Source organism: Rhinopithecus bieti, unplaced genomic scaffold (genome assembly GCF_001698545.2).
Source record: "Rhinopithecus bieti isolate Rb0 unplaced genomic scaffold, ASM169854v2 scaffold_18126, whole genome shotgun sequence".
Lineage (NCBI taxonomy): Eukaryota > Metazoa > Chordata > Mammalia > Primates > Cercopithecidae > Rhinopithecus > Rhinopithecus bieti.
In genome coordinates this window covers 737052-761701 of record NW_016809277.1, presented here as the reverse complement: position 1 = coordinate 761701, position 24650 = coordinate 737052, and the positions used below count along the sequence as shown (strand labels likewise).

Below are 24650 nucleotides of genomic sequence, written 5' to 3'. Positions count from 1 at the left end.
TACTATGCAGCCATAAAAAAGGATGAGTTCATGTCCTTTGCAGGGACATTGATGAAGCTGGAAACCACCATTCTCGGCGACCTATAACAAGAACAGAAAAACAAACACCACATGTTCTCACTCATAAGTGAGAGTTGAACAATGAGAACACATGAATATAGGGAGGGGAACGTCATACACTGGAACCTGTCGGGGGTTGGGGGGCTAGAGGAGAGATAACATTAGGAGAAATAACTAATGTAGGTGATGGGTTGATAGGTGCAGCAAACCACCATGGCATGTGTATACCTATGTAACAAAACTGCACGTTCTGCACATGTACCCCATAACTTAAAGTATAATAAAAAAAAAACTTGGTTACATCCTCACCAAGGATGGATTTTGTGATATTTCTTCATTTTCTGAGCCAAAGTCTCACACAGGTACATTAACTATGAATTCTAGGTCGTGTATCTCTGCCTTCGATGCAAAAGATCCTGGAAAAGTGATTCCTGGCTTCTATGTTGGAGAGATAGGATTCGGAACGTGAGACAGTACACAAATACAAGAAGGCTATTCAAAAGATGGTGAGCACCATGCTGCAATACCAACAACAATGGCAGGCACTGCTAGCTGCCTCCCCAATTTCTGGTCTCCATTTCTTCCTTAAGGACACAAGTCTCAGTAACAGGACCCAGGATGTCAACGTGCTCAGCTACAAAATACTTCCTTGCTTTCCCCAAATTCCTTAAAATGAGGAATCCCCATCTGACATAATTGGAGCCAATACGACTAGGGAAATTCTGCTGGGGATTTCAAGAAAAGATTTTTCATCTTTTACACAGGTGGTGCCCCATTTATTTCTCATTTCTCCTTTTTCCTTTCTGTTAATAGTAATTTGACATTAGGATGGAAGTACAGTAGCCATGTTGCCACCATGAGGCAACAACCATGAAGTTAAAAGCTCACATGCAAGAGATGGCAAATTAGAAAGGTAGAAAGAACTGCTGCCCTGTCCCTAGATGCTCTATCTTCAGACTTCATGTTACAGTGAAGAACTCCATTATTATTAATATTTTTATTATTTGAGGTACTCTATTATTTAAGATACTCTTGGCCAAATCAGTCTATTTTTTATTACCAAATATTTTCCCAACTGAAATAACCACAAAGAACTGAAAATGGATACCCATTTTAGAAAGATCCAAAAGTCATTTATAACTTCATCAATTACTTGAGGTAGATTGACTAATTCACATATTACTAAATAAAAATAGTATAACTATAAAAGAAGATGTTCTCCCTATGGATTACAATTGAAAAGAGATTTTAAAATTTTACCAAGAAAGTTTACCTTAATATTATATGTATGTAACAATTTCAGTGGAGTGTGTGGAATGCATTCTTTTGAATTACAGCCTGACTTGTATTGTGTTAATGGACTGAATTGTGTTCCCCCTAAAATTCATATATTGAAGCTCTAACCCCAGGTGCTTTAGAATGTGTCTGTACTTGGTGATAGGACCTCTAAAGAGGAAATTAAGTTAAAAGAAGGCCATTGGGATGGGTCCTAGTGCAATCTGACTGGTATCCTTATCAGAGGAGATTGGGACAGACAGAGACACCAGCGAAATGCATGCACAGACAAAAGGCCATATGAGGAGGCAGCAAGAAGGCAGCTCTCCCTTCTGCAAGCCAAAAGAGAGAGGTTTCAAAAGAAACCAGCCCTGCTGACACCTTGATCTCAGACTTCTAGCCTCCAGAACTTTGAGAAAATACGTTTCTACTGTTTAAGACAGTCACTCTATAATACATTATTATGGCAGCCCAACAAAACCCTAATGCTTATTATTATTCATATAGATAAAGATAGCTATAGAGACATAAAGATCAATAGAGAGATTGATACACACACATATGTAGTGAGAAGATAAGCTCCATGAAACGGGTTTTGTCTGTTTTGTTTAGTGATATCTCTTAGTCATCTGGAACAGTTATTGACACAGGGTTGGTGCTCGATAAATATTTCTCATTGAATTGGTTAATTCTGTTGGACTTCTTTATATAACGCTTTAAAGATTTTTCTTAAGACACATCATTATCTTCAGAAACTGGGTTCAGATAAAGTGAAGAGATGAGTTGATGATCTCCTTCCTCTTGATCTCTAATGAGATCTAGTCTGGTTACCCTTAAATTTCTTAATTTCCATACAGGTTTTTGAGATGCAGTGGAAATATTAAGATGTTCCCATCTGCATATCTTTGAAGGAGACATGGGAGGGCATCAGCTTATTACCTGGAGGTAACCAAAGCAGGCCTAATAGCTCTGGAGGGATGGAGCAAATATGGATTGAGCCTTTCAAGTAATAGATAACATATCATATCTCAAATCATTTCAATGACATATTTTCTCGTTCCCTAAATGTCTGTTTATTTACTTTCTTTTCCTTTTATAACTGAGACATTTGTACTTTTATATAACAGAAATCACACCACATGAAGAACATTCTCATTTTTTTTAGAGCTGTATATGACTCATATGGACATACTATGGTATATTCAATCATACTTCTTTGTAAAATCATTTTTATAGTTTTCAATATTTTACAATTACAAACAAAACTGAAATAAATAACCATGGAAATACACGTTTTAATTTCATTCAAGGTGTATCTTTAAGGTAAATTACAACGTTTAAGAGATTGCTGGGTCAATAGTAATTGTGTATCTATTTTTTGTTAGATGTTGCTAAATTCTCCCCCAAAAGAGTTGTATTAGTTGTATTTCTACTAGTAATGGATGAGACTATTTCTCCATTACCTAGCCAAAAGATGTTGTTGCACTTTTAAATTGTATTTAATCTCATTTGAGACATGGTATCAGTGTAGTTTTAATTTACATATCTAATTATGGGTGAGGTTGACAATTTTATTCTATACTTATAGGTCATTTTTATATATTGTAAATAAATTTTATGTGCTATATCTTTTGTCCATTTTCCTATGAAATTCTTTTTTTAACTTCGTTCCATCGATTTTTAAGTTTTTTACATGTTAGGAATAATAGCTCTTTACTATGTTGCAAATAGCTGCTTCTAGTGTCAGTTGTACTTTGAGTATGTTTATGGGGTTTTTGACATTTAGATTTTAAAAATTTTACATAAGATTAACATTTGTTAATCTTATATTTTATGGTGTCTAGATATCTAATCATAGTTAGAATACATTTCTTACATCCAGGTCATAGAGAAATTCACCTGCATTTTCTTTTAGTACTTATACTGTTTGTTTTTTCCTTTTCCATTCTTGTTTTTTTTTTTTTTTTTTTACATTTAGTTTATTGATTCATTTAGAGTTTATTCTTGAATATAGTCTGAGGTATATATTTAATTTTGCTTTCTGTTTATTTTGTTATAATTTTCTTTTTTAAAGCTTAGAATTGAATTAATTTATTTTGAATATTTTATTTTATTGATAAAATTATTTAGTACTATGAGTTTTCTTTGATCATGCTTTAAATGTATTCCATAGATTCTAATATGTAGCCTTATTATCAATATTTCAGATTTTATATCTTCTTTACCCAAGAGCTATTTAGTAAAGATATTTATCAATTTTAGGGAAAAGGACATTTTAAAACATTTTGTTAATAATTTCTAGCTTTATTTTTTTTAAATTAAGAGTAGTTAGAGAATACTGCTTATATTTCTACTTAATGGAACTTACTGATACTGACTTTGTGACCTAACATATGATCAACGTTTGTGAGCATTCTTTTAGTACAAGGTATTTCAATGATACGCTAATAGGATATAACATTTGATCTATATTCATCAAGTCTGAATGATGGTTTATGTTGTTTAGTTCTTTAATATCAACACTTATTTTTATCTATTTTATCTGTCCTCCTAAGAATAGCATATTAAAATATTCTGTCATTGGCTTCCATCTGTTTCATTATCTCCCAAGTAGTTTTCCTTCATAAATGGTTGCTGTGTTATTTGGTGCATGGATATTCATAGGTATCATACCCTTTCACAAATTTCGATTCAATATTTAAATGAACTCTTCTGTCTATGAGTTTATACTGGCATACATAAACAATTGAATAAACTGCAGAAAAGGGAAAGTTCCTTCTTACAGTTTTCCGACTAGTAAATTTAAAAGATAGAAATAGAGAATTAACATTGAACTAACACCACAGTAATAATTTTTGCAGCAAGATCCATCCATAGATACCAAAGTTAGTGGGTAAAATTTGAAGATAAATAGAATTTGCAGTTTCAAAGTATATCTTTTAAGATATTTATATTAACTACAAGGGAAAAGACAGTAACTTTACAGAGGAGAAACTCAGCTGACACCAGCTTACCCGAGTATTTAAGATTAAGGTCACCAGTCATAAGACGTAGCAACATATGAATCCCTTGATGAGAAAAAAGCACAATACTATTTCTGTAGCAATTGTGCAAAAAAACAAAAACAAAAACAAAAAACAACCCCCCCCCACACAATCTCATTTCAAGCATAAGAAGACATTAGACAAATCCAAATTGAAGGGTAAACTGTGAAATAACTTATTAGTACTCTTCAAATTCTCAAGATTATGAAAGACAAAGATCGATTGTGGAACTTCGACTATTAAATGTAATGTGAGATCCTAGATAGGGTCCTGGAACAGAAAACAGACACTAAAAAAGGTGGGAAAAGGTGAAATTTAAACAGTCTCTGGTTAATAATTCAAATGTTAATTTTCTGTTCTTGTTTATTTTACTGTGATTATGTATGCTATTTAACATTATAGAAAATGAGTTTGGAAATTAAAAGTTTTTTAAATTAAGAGACTTCACTTTTTAGAGCAGTTTTAAATTTACAGAAAAATTAAGCTGGTAATACAGAGTTTTCCCATATACTGCCCTGCTCACTGCTACAGTTTCCTCTATTTTGCATTTATATGATACATTTGCTACGATTGGTGAACTGATATTAATGTATTTTTATTAACTGAAGTCCGTACTGTACATTAACTTTTACTGCTTGTATTGTGCAGTCTATGGGTTTCAACAAATGTATAATGTCATATATCCACCATTATAGTATTATACAGAATATTTTCAGTGCCCTAAAAAGCCCCTATGTTTTAACTATCCATCCCTCTCTCTCTTCCTTACTTTTGAACTGGTGGCGACCATTGACCATTTTACTGTCTCTATACTTTTGCCTTTTCTAGAATATCATATAGTTGCAATCATATGGCATATTACCTTTCAGACTGACTTTTTTTCTTTAGTGTATACATTTAAGGTTCTTCCATGTCTCTTTGTGACAATTTATTTTTCATCACTGAATAGTATCCTATTGCACATATGTACCATAGTTAGTTTATCCATTCAATTTTTGGCAGTTATGAATAAAGCTGCTATACACATTCATGTGCAGGTTTCTGTGTGGACATGCTTTCTACTCAGATAAATACCTAGAAGCATGATTGCTTAATTGTATGATAAGACATGTTGAGTTTTAAAAGAAACTGTTAAACTGTCTTCTAAAATGGCTGTACCATTTACATTCCCACCAGTAATGAGTGAGAGTTTCTGTTGCTCCACAACCTTAATAGCGTTTGATGTTGTCAGTGTTTGGGATTTTAGCTATTCTGCTAGGTATGTAGTGTCATTTCATTGTTATTTTAATGTTGAACATCTTTTCCTATGCTTATTTGTCATCTGTGTGTCTTTATTGTTGAGGGTTCTGGGTGTCTGTCTGCTCAGATCTTTTGCTCACTTTTTGATTGGACTGTTTATTTTCTTGTTATTGAGTCTTAGAAGTTTTTTTTGTATATTTTAGATATATGACCTTAATCAGATTTATGTTTGGCAAATAATTTCTCCCAGTCTGTGGCTCATCTATTACTTAGGTTTTCAAAGTGAATACTTTTAATAGAGATCAGAGATTGGAAGAATTATCAAATGTTGCCTTATTTGGCTATACGGTGTACATAGATGTATGTCACTATCAATATTCCAATTTTATTTTAAGTGTGATCAGATATTTTTACAGATTCATCATAAATAGAGCCTTTTTGTTGTACTGGGAAAGAACCTAACCTTCAGGATCTAATTAGAGAAAATGCTGCTGTCAAAAATAGGCAATGGATATAGTTTTCTATTTACCTTCTCTTTGGTTTATTAAAGGCTGAGAATGATGTCAGTGTTGTGGATTTTTCTGTAGCAGTTATTGGCAAACTTTGTAAATGAGAATGAACCTCTTTCATTATTCAATGCAACAGCATACCAAGTTTATCCTTTCCCCAAGATCCAGGCCCATACATCTTTCTTCTCTGCCTGGCTCAGAACTAATTCAGCTAGCCCAAAGAAGCCGTGTGCTCACTAGTTGCAGCACATCATAAGCCTTTTTAAGAAAATAAAATGCACCTGGGCCCTATGTTTTCATTGTTGGATACAGAAATCTTGTCACTAAACCAGTAATTAAAGAAATCACTGTTTCAAACATATTTTCTCTGGGCACTGTGTTGCAGGGGCCATTGAAAATAATATGCTAAGAATAGATAAGGCTCAAGGACAGTATCTCTAGCTAGTTGCACTTTCATTGAACTCCAGTAGTCAAGGACAGTATCTCTAGTTGAACTTTTAATGAACTCTAGTAGGCGCCAAGAAGGCAGACAAATAAGAAAGAACTTAGAGACAAGGAACTAAACAGAAGGTTATATCTGGGTGCAGAAAGTTTGTTTTACATTGTGTTATTTTTTGCTGACGTGAGATTTATGGAGTATAAATAAAGTGAGGCAGAGGCTCTAGGCGTGGCCGCCATGTTCTCTGTTTGTCTTTGTCTCCTGTGTCTGTTCATTCTCCACCACCCCCGGCACGGTCCCCAATAAGTGGCGCAGTGAGCAGGGTGCACAGGGTGAGTAGTGGGGAACAAGAAGGGGAACCCCCTAGGAGCGGGTAAAACCTGGGGATTGTTAAGGGGAACCTTCTTAAGCTTTCATTATGGGGAATTCCAGTTCCTTGGCCTCAGAATATTTAAGATTATTACAAGGGCTTTTGCTTTCGATTGGGGTTGATGCAAAAGAGAGAACTTTGCGGAAATTGTTTGCTCATGTGGAACAACATTGCTCTTGGTTTCAATATCAAACTGAAGTACAATTAAATAAGCGAGAGTGGCAACAGGTTGTTAAGACCCTTCGTCAAGCGCATCAGCGCGGCGATGTAATGTCAGCACCTTTGTGGGCCCTTTGTGCCTCTATTACTCAGGCTTTGGAGCTCTTAGAGACAGACTCTGAAAAGGGGGAAGGCGGGGATGAGGAGTCTTTGAAGTCTCCGATAGCCATTTCCCCTCCTTTAGATAATTCTGTAACTGAAGGAGAAGGTCCTTTGTGTGATAATGTGTCTCATGAAAAGGAATCAGAAATTCAAAAGGAGCTTCAGCCGGTTGTTCAATTGTTACAACAAATTTTACAATTGCAGTTATCTCCCCCTCAACCTTCTCCTCCACCCACTCCTGTTTTTACTTTTCCCGTGGTTCATCCACCCCCATCAGTACCTAAGGCGGAGGAGGAGGATAGTTTTCCACCACCACCACCGCCGGTGGAAATGCTGCCTCGTTCAGGCACGGTTTTTGCTGTTCCCGCTTCTACTGCTAAAGCTGTAATTAAGGTATTGGATTCTCAAGAGGATGAGGATCCTCTACAATTGTTCCCCATTATTAGGCAACCTTTTGGTCCTAATGACCAATTTCCTCAAGGGGGTATAAATGTGCAGTATAATGTTCTTCAATTTAAATTTCTTAAAGAAATGAAGGCAGCTGTTGCTAATTATGGCCCTCAATCTCCTTTTGTCATGGGGCTTCTAGATTCTTTCTCCTCTGAGAATTTGTTTTTGCCTCTTGATTGGGAGACTTTGGGGAAGGCTGTTTTGGACCGCTCTCAGTGGCTTCAGCTACGCAGTTGGTGGCTGGAAGATGCCAAAGAGCAGGCCCGCCGCAATGCCGCTAGAAATCCTCCAGGACCAACAGAGGAGCAATTAACAGGCACTGGTCAGTTTGCTACCGTAGCGGCTCAATCTGGACTTGAGGACGTGGCATTATCACAAGTTAAAGCACTTTTTTTAAAGGCTTGGTGTAAAGTAGAACCATCAGGAAAAACTGCCTTGTCTTTTGTTAAGATTTTGCAGGGCGCAAACGAACCTTATCCTGACTTTGTGGCTCGGCTCCAAGATGCTGTAATAAAGACTGTGGGTAGTGGGGCTGCAGGCCAAATCCTGGTAACCACACTAGCTTTTGAGAATGCTAATCAGGAATGTCAGAGGTTGTTGCGTCCTCTAAAGGCTGCTGGAAACTTACAAATAGAAGATTTTATTAGAGCCTGTGCAGGAGTGGGAGGGGCTGCCTACAACGCTCAGTTGTTTGCTGGAGCTTTATCTAAGGCATTCATGGGAAAAAAGGGAGTTTGCTTCCAATGTGGAAAGACCGGTCATTTTAAAAAGGAGTGCCGTAAGTTATCTAATAGGAGTGACTCCTCCAAAGTAGAATTTAAAAAGCTTCCTACTGAGCCCTGTCGTCGTTGCAGCAAAGGGCGACACTGGACTAATGAATGTCACTCTAAAGTGGACAAAAACGGTAATTCTCTCACCTCCGGATCGGGAAACTTGCAGAGGGGCCCTTCAGCTTGGGGCCCCAACAACAATACAAGCCCTCTTCATTTGCAATTTCCAGTCAGCTCAGGGGTCCAGCATCAGCAGGCCAGTCAGCCAATGTTAACCCCCAATTTTCATTAGCTCAGCTTTTCTCTGCTACTTCCGGTAGCGCCGCTGCTGATGTGGCGATTTTACAGGCTGTTGAACTCACCCCAGAAATGGGAGTTGTTAAATTGGCTACAGGTGTTTTTGGGCCATTACCTCCACATACTGTTGGATTGCTTATAGGACGCAGTAGTAGCATTTTACAGGGTTTACAAGTTCATTTGGGTGTTATAGATTCTGATTATAAAGGGGAAATTCAAATTATGGCTCAGGCTCATAAACCTATATCCCTGAAAGAGGGGCAGCGAATTGCACAACTCCTTGTACTACCCTATTTTCAGTTTCCTTCACGGAGGCAAGAAAGAACCGGAGGTTTTGGAAGCACGGGTAAACATATTTTTTGGGAAACTTTAGTAACTCAACAAAAACCCTTGTTTCCCCTCGAAGTAGAGGGACAAATTTTTCAGGGCTTGGTCGACACTGGAGCTGACGTTTCCATTATTGCCTCTGATCAATGGCCTTTGCAGTGGCCTAAACAGCCTGTTGCTGTTTCTCTTACAGGATTAGGTTCCGCCTCTGAGGTGTATCAAAGTTCTCAATCCTTAAATTGCCGAGGGCCGGATGGTCAAGTGGCCCAAGTTCAGTTTTATATTGTTCCTATTGCCCTAAATTTATGGGGGCGAGATTTATTGCAACAATTTGGAGCTTTTGTTTCTATTCCTCATGTCTCTAATTCTGCCAAGAATATGATGTTCCGCATGGGCTACAATCCCCTTGAAAAATCTTTAAACATGTAGCCACTGTTCAGCAGCCTCAAGCCCTTCCCTTGACATGGAAAACTAATATTCCTGTATGGGTTGAACAGTGGCCTTTAACACGTGAGAAGCTTGAGGCCTTGGAAAACTTAGTTCAGGAACAATTATCCCTAGGTCATATAGAACCTAGTACTTCTCCATGGAATTCCCCTGTCTTTGTGATTAAGAAAAAAAAAGGTAAATGGAGACTATTGACAGATCTTCGTGCTATTAATGCATGTATTCAACCCATGGGATCCTTACAACCTGGCCTTCCTAACCCTTCTATGATTCCTCAAGATTGGTTACTTATGGTTATTGATTTAAAAGATTGTTTTTTTTCTATTCCTTTGGATCAAAAGGATTGTGAGCGTTTTGCCTTCTCTGTCCCTGTTTTTAATAATTCTCAGCCACTTTCTCGATATCAGTGGAAGGTTTTACCTCAAGGTATGTTAAACAGCCCTACCTTGTGTCAAGAATTTGTCCATCGAGCTCTGAATCCTGTTCGAAAATGTCATCCTTCTGTTCTTTTATATCATTATATGGATGACATTCTTCTTGCCGCACCCACCAAAAAAGAGCAGCAAGATGCTTTTACATCCTTACAAACGCAGCTCTCTTTATACTCACTTAATATTGCCCCAGAAAAAATTCAAATAGATTTTCCTATTCAATATTTAGGTTATACCTTGGGAGCGCGAAATATTCGACCCCAAAAGATTCAAATTCGACGCGATCATTTAAAAACATTAAATGACTTTCAAAAGCTTTTAGGAGATATTAATTGGATGCGTCCTGTTTTAGGAATACCAACGTATCAGTTACAACATCTTTTTTCTATTCTAGAAGGAGACAGTCACTTGGACAGCTCACGTCATTTAACTCCTTTGGCTTTACAGGAACTCCAGCTTGTAGAAGAACAACTTCAAAAGGCCCATCTACATTATATCCTTCCCGACGTTCCCCTTTCCTTTTGTTTATTTCATACTTTACATTCTCCTACAGGTATGATTCATCAAACAAATCGGCCGTTAGAATGGATTTTTTTATCCAACAAAACATCTAAACGCTTGACTACTTATATCGATCGTTTAGCTGAATTGATCATCAAAGGACGGCATCGCTGTCGACAACTCTGGGGAGGAGATCCTTCCTTCATTATCTCTCAATTCACTCATAGTCAGATTACTTATCTTCTTGCCACTTCTGATTCTTGGCAAGTTGCTTGTGCCTCATTTGTCGGACAATTTTCTACCCAATATCCTAAGTCTCCGATCTTTTCATTTTTTAGACAGCATTCTGTGTTGCCTTTCTCACCAATATCTTTATTTCCTGTTCAAGGCCCTACCTTTTTTACTGATGCTAGTAGCAATGGTAAAGCTGGATATTGGAGTGTTCATCAATCTCGAGTTACAGTTTATCCTTATCCCTCGGTGCAACAGGGAGAACTGTTTGCTATTCTCATGGTCTTACTTGATTTCCCTTCCACCAGTTGTAACATTGTTAGTGATTCTCAATACGCCGTGTATGTTACTTCTTATATTTCTCAAGCCACTCTACCTCTTTGTGCTACTTCTTCTCTTCAAAAACTCTTTTCTTTGTTGTCTTCTACTTTGAGCCAACGTCGAGCTCCTTTATTCATCACTCATCTTCGTTCTCATTCTCAACTTCCTGGACCGTTAGTTCATGGTAATGCTCAGATTGATTCGCTTTTAATCGGCCACCTACAGGCTGCAGAACAAGAACATGCTCTACATCACACTAATAGTTCTGGCCTTCAACGACGATTTCATTTAACTCGTAAACAAGCTCGTTCTCTTATTCGAGCTTGTCCTTCTTGTGCTCCTTTGAGCATTCCATCTTTCCATCCTGGGGTTAATCCGCGAGGTACTCAAGTTAATCAGATTTGGCAAATGGACGTCACACACGTCCCTTCTTTTGGACGATTAAAGTATGTTCATCATACCATTGATACTTTCTCTCATTTTCAATGGGCAACTCCTTTGCCATCTGAAAAAGCTGATTCTGTTATTACTCATCTCTTAGCTTGTTTCGCCATCATGGGCATTCCTCTAATACTTAAAACTGATAATGCCCCTGCCTATGTTTCTCGTAAGTTACAAGTTTTCTTACAGCAATACAATATTCAACATCTCACCGGTATCCCGGGCAACAGTCAAGGTCAAGCCATCATTGAGCGCGCAAATTTAACCTTAAAAACTCAACTGCTAAAACAAAAAGGGGGAAATGAGTCCCCCAGAAATCAGATTTTAAAGGTTTTGTTTACCTTAAATTTTTTGAATCAATGGAGACAATTGCAGGACTCCGCTGCCGTAACTCATCTTTCCTCACCTCCCTCGGCGATAGTCCCCGCCGACAATTTAAAGGTTTGGTATCCTAATGAAGAAGGTAAGTATGCACAGGGGCAAGTTCTAAAACAGGGACGGGGCTATGCTCTTGTCCTTACAGGGAGCGGACCTGAGTGGTTTCCTACAAGGCGATTGAAACCCTGTTGAAAAGAAAACTGGACTCAGCATGCATCTCTTCCTTTGTTGGATGTGCCTCAGCGGGGGACTTATTTCCCTTAGTGAGGCTTTGTATGAATATTGGACTTATATTCCCTTTCCACCCTTGTATCAGGGAGTCGCCTGGGGGGAGGCGGAAGTTAAGGTTTTCACCAATGACACTACTTGGATGCCGTCCCCCTATATGGACAAGGACAACATAGAACGGGAAACGGGAATAATAAACAGCACATACCAATTTGGAGTGGAAGGACTTCCGATTTGCATGGGAAATAGTCCTCATTGTCTCCAGAAATCGCATGAAGCTTGGGCTGTTCGCTATAATCATAGCCATGTGGCTGCCAATACTGTTATTATTGTAACTAGAAGTTTTCATTATAATCATACTGTATATATTAATGAGACTATTCCTAGTTCCTTACCTTTTTGTCCTATTCCAGAGGTTTCCCCTAATATTGAGGTATTGGAGTGGCAACATTGTCGGGGAACTAAGCCCCGGATTTTATTAGAATATAATGGGCTGCAAGTAATTGATTGGAGTGTGCACGGTGATTTTCAAACAAAATTTAGTCACATACCTTTGAAATGGCACCGGGTAAATAAAAGTATTGCTGCTGACAGTAATGAAACTTTGGTATGGCGTGAAGGAGGCTTGTCGCCACCTATGCCTCATCTTAGATACTCTTTACAAGTACAAAGTCATCTTTGGAAGTTATTAGCTGCAGGTGATGCCATTAGTACTTTTGTGGGGAATATGTCCCTTAATCTTTCTAACCCGAATAACCCCTTTCATATTCAATTACATCGGAATATCTCCCGATATATTATTGCTTGTGTCCGAAAGCCTTACCTATTGTTAGCGGGGAATTTAACATGGGATAATGATACGGGAATTGTTAATTGTACAGATACGTGTACATTTTTGTCTTGCCTCAATCATTCCTGGTGGCACAACTTTACTGGGGATATTTATATCCTCAGGGCTCGTAAGGAAATTTGGCTACCTGTCAACCTTACGTGACCGTGGGGGGCATCACCTCTTGAAACTTATATTTGGACTTCCCTCCAGCGGACCCGTCGTGCCCTTGGACTTATAGTCGCCTCGGTAATGGGCCTTGTCGCCATCGCCTCCACTGCAGCCGTGGCAGGACTCGCTCTACATCAAAGCATACAAAATGCTGAATTTGTGCAGCAATGGCATGAGCAATCTCATCGGTTGTGGCTTCAACAACGGAACATTGACTCTCAACTCGCTGAAAGATTGGACAACGTGGAGCAAGCCTTAACGTGGCTTGGAGATCAGCTCACTGTCCTCAGTACTCGAATAACATTGCAATGTGATTGGAACTCCACTCAATTTTGCGTAACACCTGTGCCTTTTAATGTTTCTCAGAATTGGACCGAAATCCGAAGATTATTAATAGGCCATAAAAATATTAGTTTGGACATCCAAGAACTCACTCAAAACATTTCTGAAGCATTTCGACAACAATTCCATGTATTGTCCGGGGCCGCTACCTTGCAGGAGCTGGGTCAAAGTTTTGCTGCCCTTAACCCATGGACCCAGACGAAAACATGGATTTCTACCATCTCTGGAAGTATCTTGCTTTGGGCGCTCGGATTGGGTTTACTTCTCATGGTGATCCGATGCTCCCTCCGTCGCATCCAAAAACAAAGGAAAACACAGGAACAAGTATGGGCTACCTTTCTAGGATTGAGGCAAAACAAAAAGGGGGAAATGCAGGGGCCATTGAAAATAATATGCTAAGAATAGATAAGGCTCAAGGACAGTATCTCTAGCTAGTTGCACTTTCAATGAACTCCAGTAGTCAAGGACAGTATCTCTAGTTGAACTTTTAATGAACTCTAGTAGGCGCCAAGAAGGCAGACAAAATAAGAAAGAACTTAGAGACAAGGAACTAAACAGAAGGTTATATCTGGGTGCAGAAAGTTTGTTTTACATTGTGTTATTTTTGCTGATGTGAGATTTATGGAGTATAAATAAAGTGAGGTGGAGGCTCTAGGCGCGGCCGCCATGTTCTCTGTTTGTCTTTGTCTCTTGTGTCTGTTCATTCTCCACCCCCCCCCTCCCCGGCACGGTCCCCAATACTGTGTGTTGGAGGGAGACATGGAAAGTTTCCCTTTATCAACAGGTTAGATCAGATGAATTAGATTTTACAACAGCCAAAAATAGAGTTTGCTTAATACACTTTATACATTTGTTTTAAAATAGTTTCAATCAGATTCCAGTAAAATCTGACTTGGAGGCAGAGAGATTCTCTGAATAGTCTTACAAATGTAGGTTTATTTTGAGACTGTCAGCCATCAGTCGAGACAGATCTCTGGATGGTTCCTAGCTTCAGGTTAAATTTCAGGCTGACAATTCTAGAAGTTCTGAACTCATTTGATAAATATGAGAATATGATTATCAAAAGGACCTCTTCTACACTGTAAAATTATAATCTACTCTTGCTTGTAGTAAATAAATTCAGTTTGTACTTTTGAATATTTATATCTACCAAGAAATGTGCTAAATGCTGGAGTGAGATGGGGTGGTAAATTGTTGTTATAATATTGTTATATTTTTAAGTTATATATATCATTAAGTTATATTTACATGTATTAATATATAAAATAAGAATAATAATGTCTACCTCATGGGGTCCCAGTGAGGATTAAATGACATAATACTTACAATATTTGTAAAGCATTTAGTACAGTGTTTGGCACACATCTGACATTCCATAAAATCTAGCCATCATTATGTTGGAGATTACAGTCTTGTTGAAACAATAATAAACATAGTTGTTAAATAATCCATGATACTTGCCAACAGATGTGATCAATAAGACTTTGAAGAAGAAAATATCGATGTGAATAGAAGCAGCCTGGGAAAGCTTGGCTAAAAGCCCTTTGTGCATATGATGGTGTCTTATTGATAGCTCCCTCCTGCTATTTCATCAGGGTGTTTAGGATATAAAAAGTGCTCAACGAACATTTGCTGTTTGAGTGACTTAAGATTTGAGTTGCAAACCCCAAAGATGGGTAGGACTTGTATAGGTAAGATGAGAGGATACATTCTGGGTAGGAGCAGAATTTTGACAAAGATGTAAAGGTAGGAATAGGAGTGGTATAAGTACTGATGTAGCAGCACTAGCCACTGCTTATGTAGGGTGGCAGTGAGAGTAGTCAGAGAAAGGCTGGGAAGAGACAGCAAGACTTGAGGAAGGCATTGAGAGCCTGGAGGGATATTATGAACTTAACAACTATTTTATGGGCATTGGGTGGTCACTGAAAGTAACTGAGCAAGGAAGCAATGCTAATGAAATGATAATTAAAAAGAATAATATTACTGTAGTGTAGAATTATTAAAAGGTAAGGCTGTAGGGAAGACCTATTACTTACATGTGAGATAATAACAACTTATGGTAGAAAGGACATTGGAAAAGTGAACATTTTCAGTATTGCAGGTTTTTAAAAGACACTCTCATGTAACCTTCAGTGAAGAAGGCTTTATCCTCATTTTACAGATGAGAAAACTGAATATCAGAGCTCTCATTAGTGTGGCATGTAACCAGAATTCGAAGCCAGGTTTTCCAGGCTCCAAAGGCATGGTCTTCTTTTATAATAGGACTTAGATAATTGACTATGAAATATCTGGGGAGAAAATGAAGATGATGTCAAATTTTGATTGTATATGATTGGAAAATTATGACACTATAGGAAAGGAAGAACCAGTTTACAAGAAAAAGAATAAATTTAGCTTTTAATACATTGAATTTGAGGCAGCAGTGGGGAACACAGTACCAATGCAAATGAAATAGGGATATGAGTCTGGAGCTTAGAGGTGATATCAAGACTGAAGACACATATCGGGGAGTCAACTGAAGTAGTACATAGTGGGAAGACATGTTCTAGGTACAAAATAGTAAAGACTTAGAACAGAGTTTGGAAAATGCTAAGGACAATTGAAAACTGAAGCCAGTGAACAAGACAAAAGATGAAATGAAAACAAAGTAGCAAGTGAGATAAGGAAAGTATAAATAGTTTTTTGTTTGTTTTTTGAAATAGAGTTTATCAAGTGCCACAGAGTTCAGAGTTTCAGGTGTTTCTATGTATAGATATGTATAGAAAGGAGAGATCAGTGATAAATGAAAGAGAAAAGGCAGGGTGATGTAATGGGGAAAAAGACTAGTCTGGGAGTGGGAAGAACTGGGTTGCAGTAGCAGCTCTGTTATTCTGTGACCTTAGTAAACTCACCAAACATCTCTAGGATTCAGTTTACACAATTATGAAATGAGAGGTTTAATGGGAGATGACTTCTAAAGGTCATTTGACACTTGACAGTGCTGAAATCCTTAGCTAAAAGGGAACACATTTGAAAATATGTAGACAAAAATGAGTGCACAATTTTATGGTTGATTCATGTATTCCACATTTATAATGTCCGTGTAATTTATTTATCTATATCTATGTATGCATAGTGGAAGTGGGGGAAAAAACATGATCTCTGGTGTAAAATTTAGAGAGCTTGAGAGATGCTCACAAACTACAAGGTCCCTATATTACAAAGAATTGAGACAGGTTTTTACCAACTTGGAGAAGGAAAAGGAATGCAGAGGACTGTGGAAAGACCAAACAAAAACTCTCAGAAGCCTTCCATTGTAGGCTCCAGTAAAGATTAAGCTAAGAAGCAATTTGTCAGTGAGAACATGGTGCCCCTAGCCCTTCTGTTGTATGTCCTTGTCTCTTGTAACCACTTTGGCTTAAAATCTATTGTCTTTGATGATACAGCCACCCCGTTCTTGTAATTTACTTAGAAAGTCCTTTTCTTTTTCTTTCGAACTCTTTGTGTCTTTATTTATAAAATGAGTCTCTTGTAGACATTGCACAGATATCTCATTTTAAAAAATCAATTTTGCCACTTGTTACCTTTTATTTGAAGTACAGATGATAGACTTTTGCCATTTAGCTATTTTGTTTGTCTCTATGCTTTTTATTTCTCAATTTCTGTATCACTGTCTTTTTTTGGTATTAACTGATTTGTTTGGTAGTGTAACTTTTTTTTTTTTTTTTTTTGAGACAGAGTTTTGCTCTTGTTGCCCAGGCTGGAGTGCAATAGCGCATTCTTGGCTCACTGCAACCTCTGCCTCCCGGGTTCAAGTGACTCTCCTGCCTCAGCCTCCCTAGTAGTGTACCATTTTGTTTTCCTTCTTCCCTTTTCTGTATGTTTTTAAAGTCATTTTCTTGGTCCTACAAGGGCTACAACATCTTAAACATGTAACAACCAAGGTGAGTATCAACTTAATTTCAATAGTATACAAACACTCTGCTCCTATATATCTCCATCTCTCTCACTTTATATTGTTCTTGTCATAGATTATATTTTTACATATTGTGTATTAAAATATATTCTACTTTTATGCACTTGCCTTTTTAATTATACAGGAAAGAGAGAGGAGTTACAAACTAAAAGTACAGTAATACTGGCTTTTATACTTACCTATACAATCACATTTACCTGTGTTATTTCTTTATATGACTTCAAGTTACTGTCTATTGTCTTTTCTTTGCAGCCTGATGTACTTCCTTTATTTCTTATAAGAAAGTTCTATAATAACAAACTTCATTAGGTTTTGTTTATCTGGGAATGTCTTAATTTCGCCTTCATTCTTGAAGGGTAGTTTTGCTAGATATAAAATTATTTAACCTTTTAAAGAAATTACTTATTTCCAGCATTATAAATATGTCATTTTACTCCCTTCTAGAAAGTTATGTCTGTTCTATTCTTTCTAGACCCAAGAGTCAGGTCCCACACTGGGCACCCAAGCTGCCGTTTTTAAGACCGCCATGCCACAGATCCAGAAAAGACGGGACCCAATGTAAGTCAAAGCCACAAAGCTTTCCTACCAATAAGTTGCCTTTTTCTTGATATAACATTCACATGGTTGCTGTAAACTTTTGACTGTCTTCCAGAGTCTGACAAAGTTGGTTCTGACAGTTTCTGGTTGTTTTCTTCTCTTTCCATGGAGGGATGGGAGTCTCGAGCTGCCTACTTGTCATTTTTCTGTTGTTACTCTCCTAGTTGCAAAATGCAGGACAAATCACCTCCTCTCTGTATCTATTTCATTCTTAATCAAACAGCCCAACTCCAAAACTGTCATAGGGATGTTGTGAGGAGGCTATAGAGATTTTTAAAAACTGTGTGCAAAAAAGTTTGACTTCACATATTTTTGTTGATCTTCATTTCTACCTAAAAAAATATAATTCATCTCTAACCACTAGCCTGAATAGTTCTCTCACATCAGTAGGAGAAAAACATTGGTTTTATTTCAACATTTTATTGAACTTTTCATATTACACAATTTACCCAAAACACTTAAAGTAACAGTAAGACAAACTTAAAAAAAAAGAAAAAGTCGTACAGACAAAACATCTCTAGGTGAGGCAATATGTAAATTTAATTGTCAAATCATGATTTTGTTACTCTGCTATACAACTTGGTACCATTATCACTGATACTAAATGACTCAAGAGTAAGACATTACACATTTAGTTTATATGAGAAAAAGAGATTATTTACAACCACTTGAAAGAGAAACAGAAATGCCAACAACGGTATCATTCAAATTCTAGTGCAATGTGAATTGTTACCAACAGATTTTATTTGCTTATATAAAGTTTGAAAATAATTCAAACCTGGCTACCTTATTAGAAGCTGACAAAGTAGTCTTTTCTGTTTCTAAAGATCAGTGGACAAACATCCTCCACAACCTCAGTTCATACAACAAATATAAAGCATCATTTTTTTTTTTTTTTTCATTTCATGAACAGATATACTAGAAACACTACAGCATTTGTACTCAATAAAGTGAATGCTTTGTGCAGTTTTAACAAAGCTGCTGCTAAAAAGACAGTTGTGAGTAGTCAGGTACATCTGCCAAAGTAAGCAAGTTCTCACCTCTCCAGTTCTGTATGTTTCTGAAAACACCAGCTAAGGTATCAAATACCCATTTTCAAGTTAGCTTGTTTCTACTATTTCATATTTATAACATCTCGTGCTGAGATTTTGGAGGCTTTAATAGATAACCTTATTAACCCAGATAATTTTTTTAAGAGCCCACAAAATAAAATTGAGAATGGCATTTCAGGAAGGTCTACATACATGTATTTAGTAAGTTAATTCACAAGTTCACTTTACATAGTAAATTAATATTTACCAGTTTTTAATTGCTTTCAGTATACTTGACTCAAATTAAGAAACCCTACAATGTAAGGCAAGTGTATCACAAGCTCAGTGGCCAAAATCTGGCTTATATAAGAGGACCAATGGGCCTGTGGAACATTTAATAGAATCTTTTTCATAATGCTGTTAGTTCAATTGAATTAAAAAGTATTATTTTGAGCTGTTATTATCTTAAGAAGTGTAGCCCATGGATATGTGATTTGGCACCTATGTTAAAGAAAAATAACAATTTTAAAAGGGAAAGAGTGTATCTTATGGTTATCTCAGTCACTCTTTTCAAAATTCAGTGCAACATATTTGGCTAGCTTAAATTTAAGTGCTTGACCGTTCAAGATTTTGTTTCAACTAATTTGGAATGGTAGTAAAAAATTATTCATATTTTACTTCCTATGTTTCAATTTTAATGTTAATTTGTATTCCCTTTCTCCAAAAAGGAAAATAAGATCAACCTTACTTGTGTGTGGTTCAGCCTATCGGTCTGATAATTATTCCACAATAAAATGAATTTATGTAACTATTTTCAGCTAACTTTCAACAAATATCCTGAAATATTTAATTTTTAGCTAAATAAAGGATCCTATGGATTTTCATTAGTAAATACTTGATTCTATTCAGATTCTTTTCCAGAAATGTTTTAAACTTGAAATTTTCTGGTTTACTCTTATCTGAAACTATATTAATTGAAAGCAATTTAAATGCTATTGGTTGGACAAAGTAAACCTTAATCTAAAATATTCACCATAAAATATAAAATGTGATCAGTGGTGTTTATTTCCCCCCTCTCGGTAAATTTAAAAATGGAAAATGTAGGTGTTTGAGTAACTACACACACATACATAGGAGAGATTTGCTACCTATTACTGTTTTACACTTTTGGATATCACTTTTTTATTCCAACACTACTATTTGCAAAAAGTAACCATTTCTGTGACATTTAGCAAGTAAAATTTCAGTTACTATGCATTCTTGGTTGGACAATATCAGTGCAAAGTCACTGTGCTTCAGAGAGCTAAATGGTTCGTGATACAACTGTGATTATCCATGTGAAGAAATAAAACTTTAAAATGTCTAACGATACAGCAAACACATGTCATTTTACTATACAAAGTGCTTAACCTACCAAATTACATTTAGGAACAGACAAAATGTTTTTATTAAACTGATTAATTTTTTTTTGCTATTATATGTTGAAATGTACTTTTCCCCACCCATAAAACACAAGGGCATATTTCCTTTAAGGTTTGGATTTTCTTCAGTATTCACCTAAAGAAGTTTAAATAAAAGGTGATAAGAATAATTGCTTTTCCCTCCATGTACATCTATTTTGGAAAACAAAATTTAAAGCAAAACTGAAAGAAAATAAAACGGAAGGCATTATCTAGTGATGACTATATAGTAGACAAGAGGCACAAATTCCCAGATGAATTTTAATTTTGTTTCCTCTCAGACAAGCCATTCAGACATAAAAGGTAAATGAGGTTCATTTAAGTATGCAATTTGTAAATGTGGAAACAGTAGTAATTGTCATGATTTTTTATATTCTCTCTTAAGAGTGGCTCTAAAAACAGTCCGATGATTCACACAAGTAGCAAAGCAAACCAAACTCTATAAATGTATGATAAATTAAGTTGCTAGCACTGAAACACTGGGTTTGGATATGGACAAGGATGTTGTCTCTGACTTGCATCTTTTGGGTACCTTGGCTTTTGATATTTTGATGTTCAAGTAGAAAGTGCATGACTTCGTTTTATGCAATAAGGTGATGTAAGTGTAGAAAACGTGTAGGGATGAAGGAAATTCCAAGTTACATGTGTGTACATAAATGGCTTTATAAAATAAATATATATAGCCATTACGATAGTTATATAGGGACAATGCAATTTAAAACCTTTTTACTCCTGCTTACAGATTGCCAAATCTAATCATCCCTTAAGTCTTTTTCAATAATGATGTCATTTACTTGCTTAAAGGTAAAAACCTCCCGATTGTATTAAGGACATTAACACACTACACTATATTAAGGATACTATACCAATATCAATCTAGAAGGTAAAATAAACATTTAATGAATATTTAAGTCAGATGAAATAGATTCAACTCTATATTTTTAGATTTTATAATAAAATTTTGCTTCTGCCTAGGATCATGTTTACTTCACCATGAGTGCCACACTAACTAGAATTTAATAAGTGTTATTTTTATTGAGTTTTCAAATTCGGAAGAGTTTTGATCCAAAATATGTACCTATGCCTTAAAAAACAAAGTCAAGATAATCAGCATGGGCTTTTGTACCAATTTTACTTTCCAATCCATTTTCTTCCCCAGTATTTCACTTTTATCCCTCATAACTTTATAGCAAATTATCCAGATTATATCTTCCAGACTACTCAGTGAGGGAACCTAAATCTCAAATGTTATTTTGAAGAAGTGTAGCGTAAATAATTTTGGTAATCTGTAAAACAGCTGCATGCAGTGTGTACTGTATTATAACAGCACCAAACCCTTTATAAAAACCAAACACTCCTTCCTCCTGCCTTATGGTATTGATACAGTCTCTCATTCCCTCATACTGTGTATTAATTGGAAGCACTTCATAGCCAAGGTCTGTATTGTCAATTATTGTGCGTGTTCCTTGAATGTGAAGGCGGTGCAAAACTGTTTCCAATGGGTAAAGTATAACGTCAGAACAAAGACTGGCAGCAAAGTTAGCAATAAGTTCTGGAAAATAAGCATCCAACATACTCTGCACAGGGCTAGTGCTCTCAGCTAGGTGGCTATTGTAAGTCTTTCTCTTTAGAATTAGTAGGACAAATTTCTGAATAACTGAGCTGATGATGTAATGAAGAACTCCATGAAGCACCGTAGGGAAGATCAAGGAAAGAAGCGGAAGAAGTCGTTTGCTGTGAGGCACTCCCATGCCTATCACTCTTCCAATTCCTTCTTTAACACATTCCAAAATGCCAGTATTATCTCGAATTATCTCACTCTGAAATAAAAATGAATAAGTAAAACTTAACATTTGCTTATTTTGACACAGAAAAAGGACTCTTTCTAGGTTCCTTTTAAATCCTAACGTAGTGACTGAAGAGGGAAACATCCATGATTTGCAGACTTTAACTGTTATCTAGGCATCAGATTTTTTTCAAATAAAATCTCATAAAATTGCTATCAGTGAAGTTGGGAGCTAATCTTATTGGGGTAAGGAGACTAGGGAGATATGCAGGTGTGGAAAGGCAATAACTATGTAATGCTTAAGGAGACAATATGGTGCTTATAGTTCTTAAACATGTTTAAATCCTGCCTCCATTACTTACTGACTATGCAACCATTGTCAAGTTACTTAACTTCTCCTAAGCAGAGTTTCCCATTCTACAAAAATGGAAATGACCATTATCTACTTTTCATGCACAGGGTTGTTGTGAATATCAAATGAAAAAAGGCTTGGCACTCAGGAGTCACTCAATAAATGTTAGTCTCATTATCACCTGCAATGTCTGCTTTTGTAGAATTTTGGGGATATGAATAAGAAAGTTTGATATGGATTACCAAGGTATAGACAGATAGAAAAGAACTTGCTAAAAGGCACTTTGGCTGCAGCAATGACTGCAGAAAAGCAGCAGATGAAATTTATAAGGTAGCCAGGGGCTATATCATGCCTTATAGACTGCTCTGTAGACTTTGGCTTCTAGTCACATGGGAAATAACTGGTTGATTTTAAGCAGAAGATGGACATGACATAATTTATATTTTAAAAGAATACTAGCTGTTGTGCAAAGGAGGACAAGATCAGTTGAAAAGCCAGTTCAAAAGTTACTGGAATCATCCAGTAAAGGGATGATGGTGGCTTGGACTAGAAGGTGGCCACAGAAGTAAAGTGGTTCAATTGTGCTTTTGTCCTAAAATCAAAGTCTATGGGAATTACTGGTGAATTGCATTTGGGGTATGCAAGAAAAGGGTCAAGGATAACCCCAAGGTTGTTGTACAGAGGAACTGAGGGGAATAGCATTGCCTTTTATTGAGTTGAAAAACTGCCAGAGTAGCAATCTGGTGAAGATCAAGAGTTCAGAAATGTTAAGTCAATTAACTCCAAATGGAGTTCAAAATAGAAATTACAGGAAAAAGGTACACAATGGACCTACAGATGGTTTGGACGATATCTCAACTTACGATTTTGCGAATTTATGACAGGTTTATTGGGATGTAATCCCATTGTAAGTGGAGAAGCATTGTATTATAAATGTAGGTGTCTTTAGTAAATAGATGATATTTAAAACTATGAGACTACAATGAGCTTGCCTAGCCTTCTAATCCATCTTCCTACTTCTGACCCTGACCTCCTTCCTGCTTGTTTATTTTTAATACAACAGTCAAAGAGATCCTAATAAAGATGTAAGTCAGAACACACCACCGTTCTGCTCAAACCTATCAAAGACTTTCCATCCTTCCCAAAAACAAAAGCCCAATTATTACAATGATTTACCATGTCCTATATAATCTGGTCCTCTCTTACCACTCAGGCCTCATCTCCTGTATTCCCCCCTTGCTTAGTTAGCACCAACTATAACAGCTTCCTTTCTACTTCTCAAGCATGCAAGATACAACACACATGACACAGTCCCACTTAACAGTTTTTGCACTTGCTTTCCCTCTAAATAATACTCAACATTTGCTTTTTTTGTGCTTAGCGCCAACCATATCGGCATCCTTCCTACTTCTCAAGCATGTATGACACAACACACATGACACAGTCCCGTGTAAGGGCATTTGCACTTGCCTTCCCTTAGAATATTCTCACAAATATCCATGTTGATCTTTACACAAATGTCACCTTCTCAGTGAGGCCTTTACTTATCTTCTTAAAAAAATATTAACTGCCCCCCCACCCATTACACATCCTATTTGCCTTCCTTGCTTTATTTTTGCTCTCTTTAGCAGTTAATCACCATGAAATATACCTTATATTTAGTTGTTTATGTCTACTTTCCCCATAAAAATATAAGTGCTATGAGAGCAGAGCAATTTGTTTTTGTTTGCTGTTGTATCCCCAGGGTCTATCACAGTACGTGACACAGGCAAGTACTCAATAAATAGTTGATGAATTTTTTTTTCCTTTAAAGTTTAGCAGTTAAGGAAGATAATCTGAAAGGTAAAGTGATGTAATTAAAACCTTTATTTAAAACTATAATAAGTCTGAAGTTGATTTTAGGGAATATGAGTCAATATGAATCCTTAATCAGTAAAAGGATATATAAGCATTGCAACTTAAAAACAATCTTGTATGAGTACACAGAATTGACTTTTAAAATGCAGGGACTAGTATAAGGATTTTTTTTTTTTTTTTTTTTTTTTTTT

General features: G+C 36.6%; 2 protein-coding genes across 2 annotated transcripts in view; one reads left to right on the top strand and one right to left on the bottom strand.

Annotated features, from left to right (window-relative positions):
• Positions 1–6804: 6804 nt before the first annotated feature.
• LOC108540064 (endogenous retrovirus group K member 25 Env polyprotein-like) lies at positions 6805–13082 on the top strand. The gene is made up of 2 exons (XM_017889056.1): positions 6805–6898; positions 11997–13082. Exon 2 carries the CDS (start codon positions 12063–12065, stop codon positions 13071–13073), a length of 1011 nt encoding a protein of 336 aa, XP_017744545.1. The 5' UTR covers positions 6805–6898; positions 11997–12062; the 3' UTR covers positions 13074–13082.
• A 5295-nt stretch (positions 13083–18377) lies between these two features.
• Positions 18378–24650, bottom strand: part of SLC25A46 (solute carrier family 25 member 46) — a 29093-nt gene continuing 22820 nt past the window's right edge. Inside the window, exon 7 of the mRNA XM_017889054.1 lies at positions 18378–22379. Within this exon, the coding sequence (XP_017744543.1) occupies positions 21706–22379 (674 nt within the window). The 3' untranslated portion in view covers positions 18378–21705. The remainder of the gene's footprint in view (positions 22380–24650) is intronic.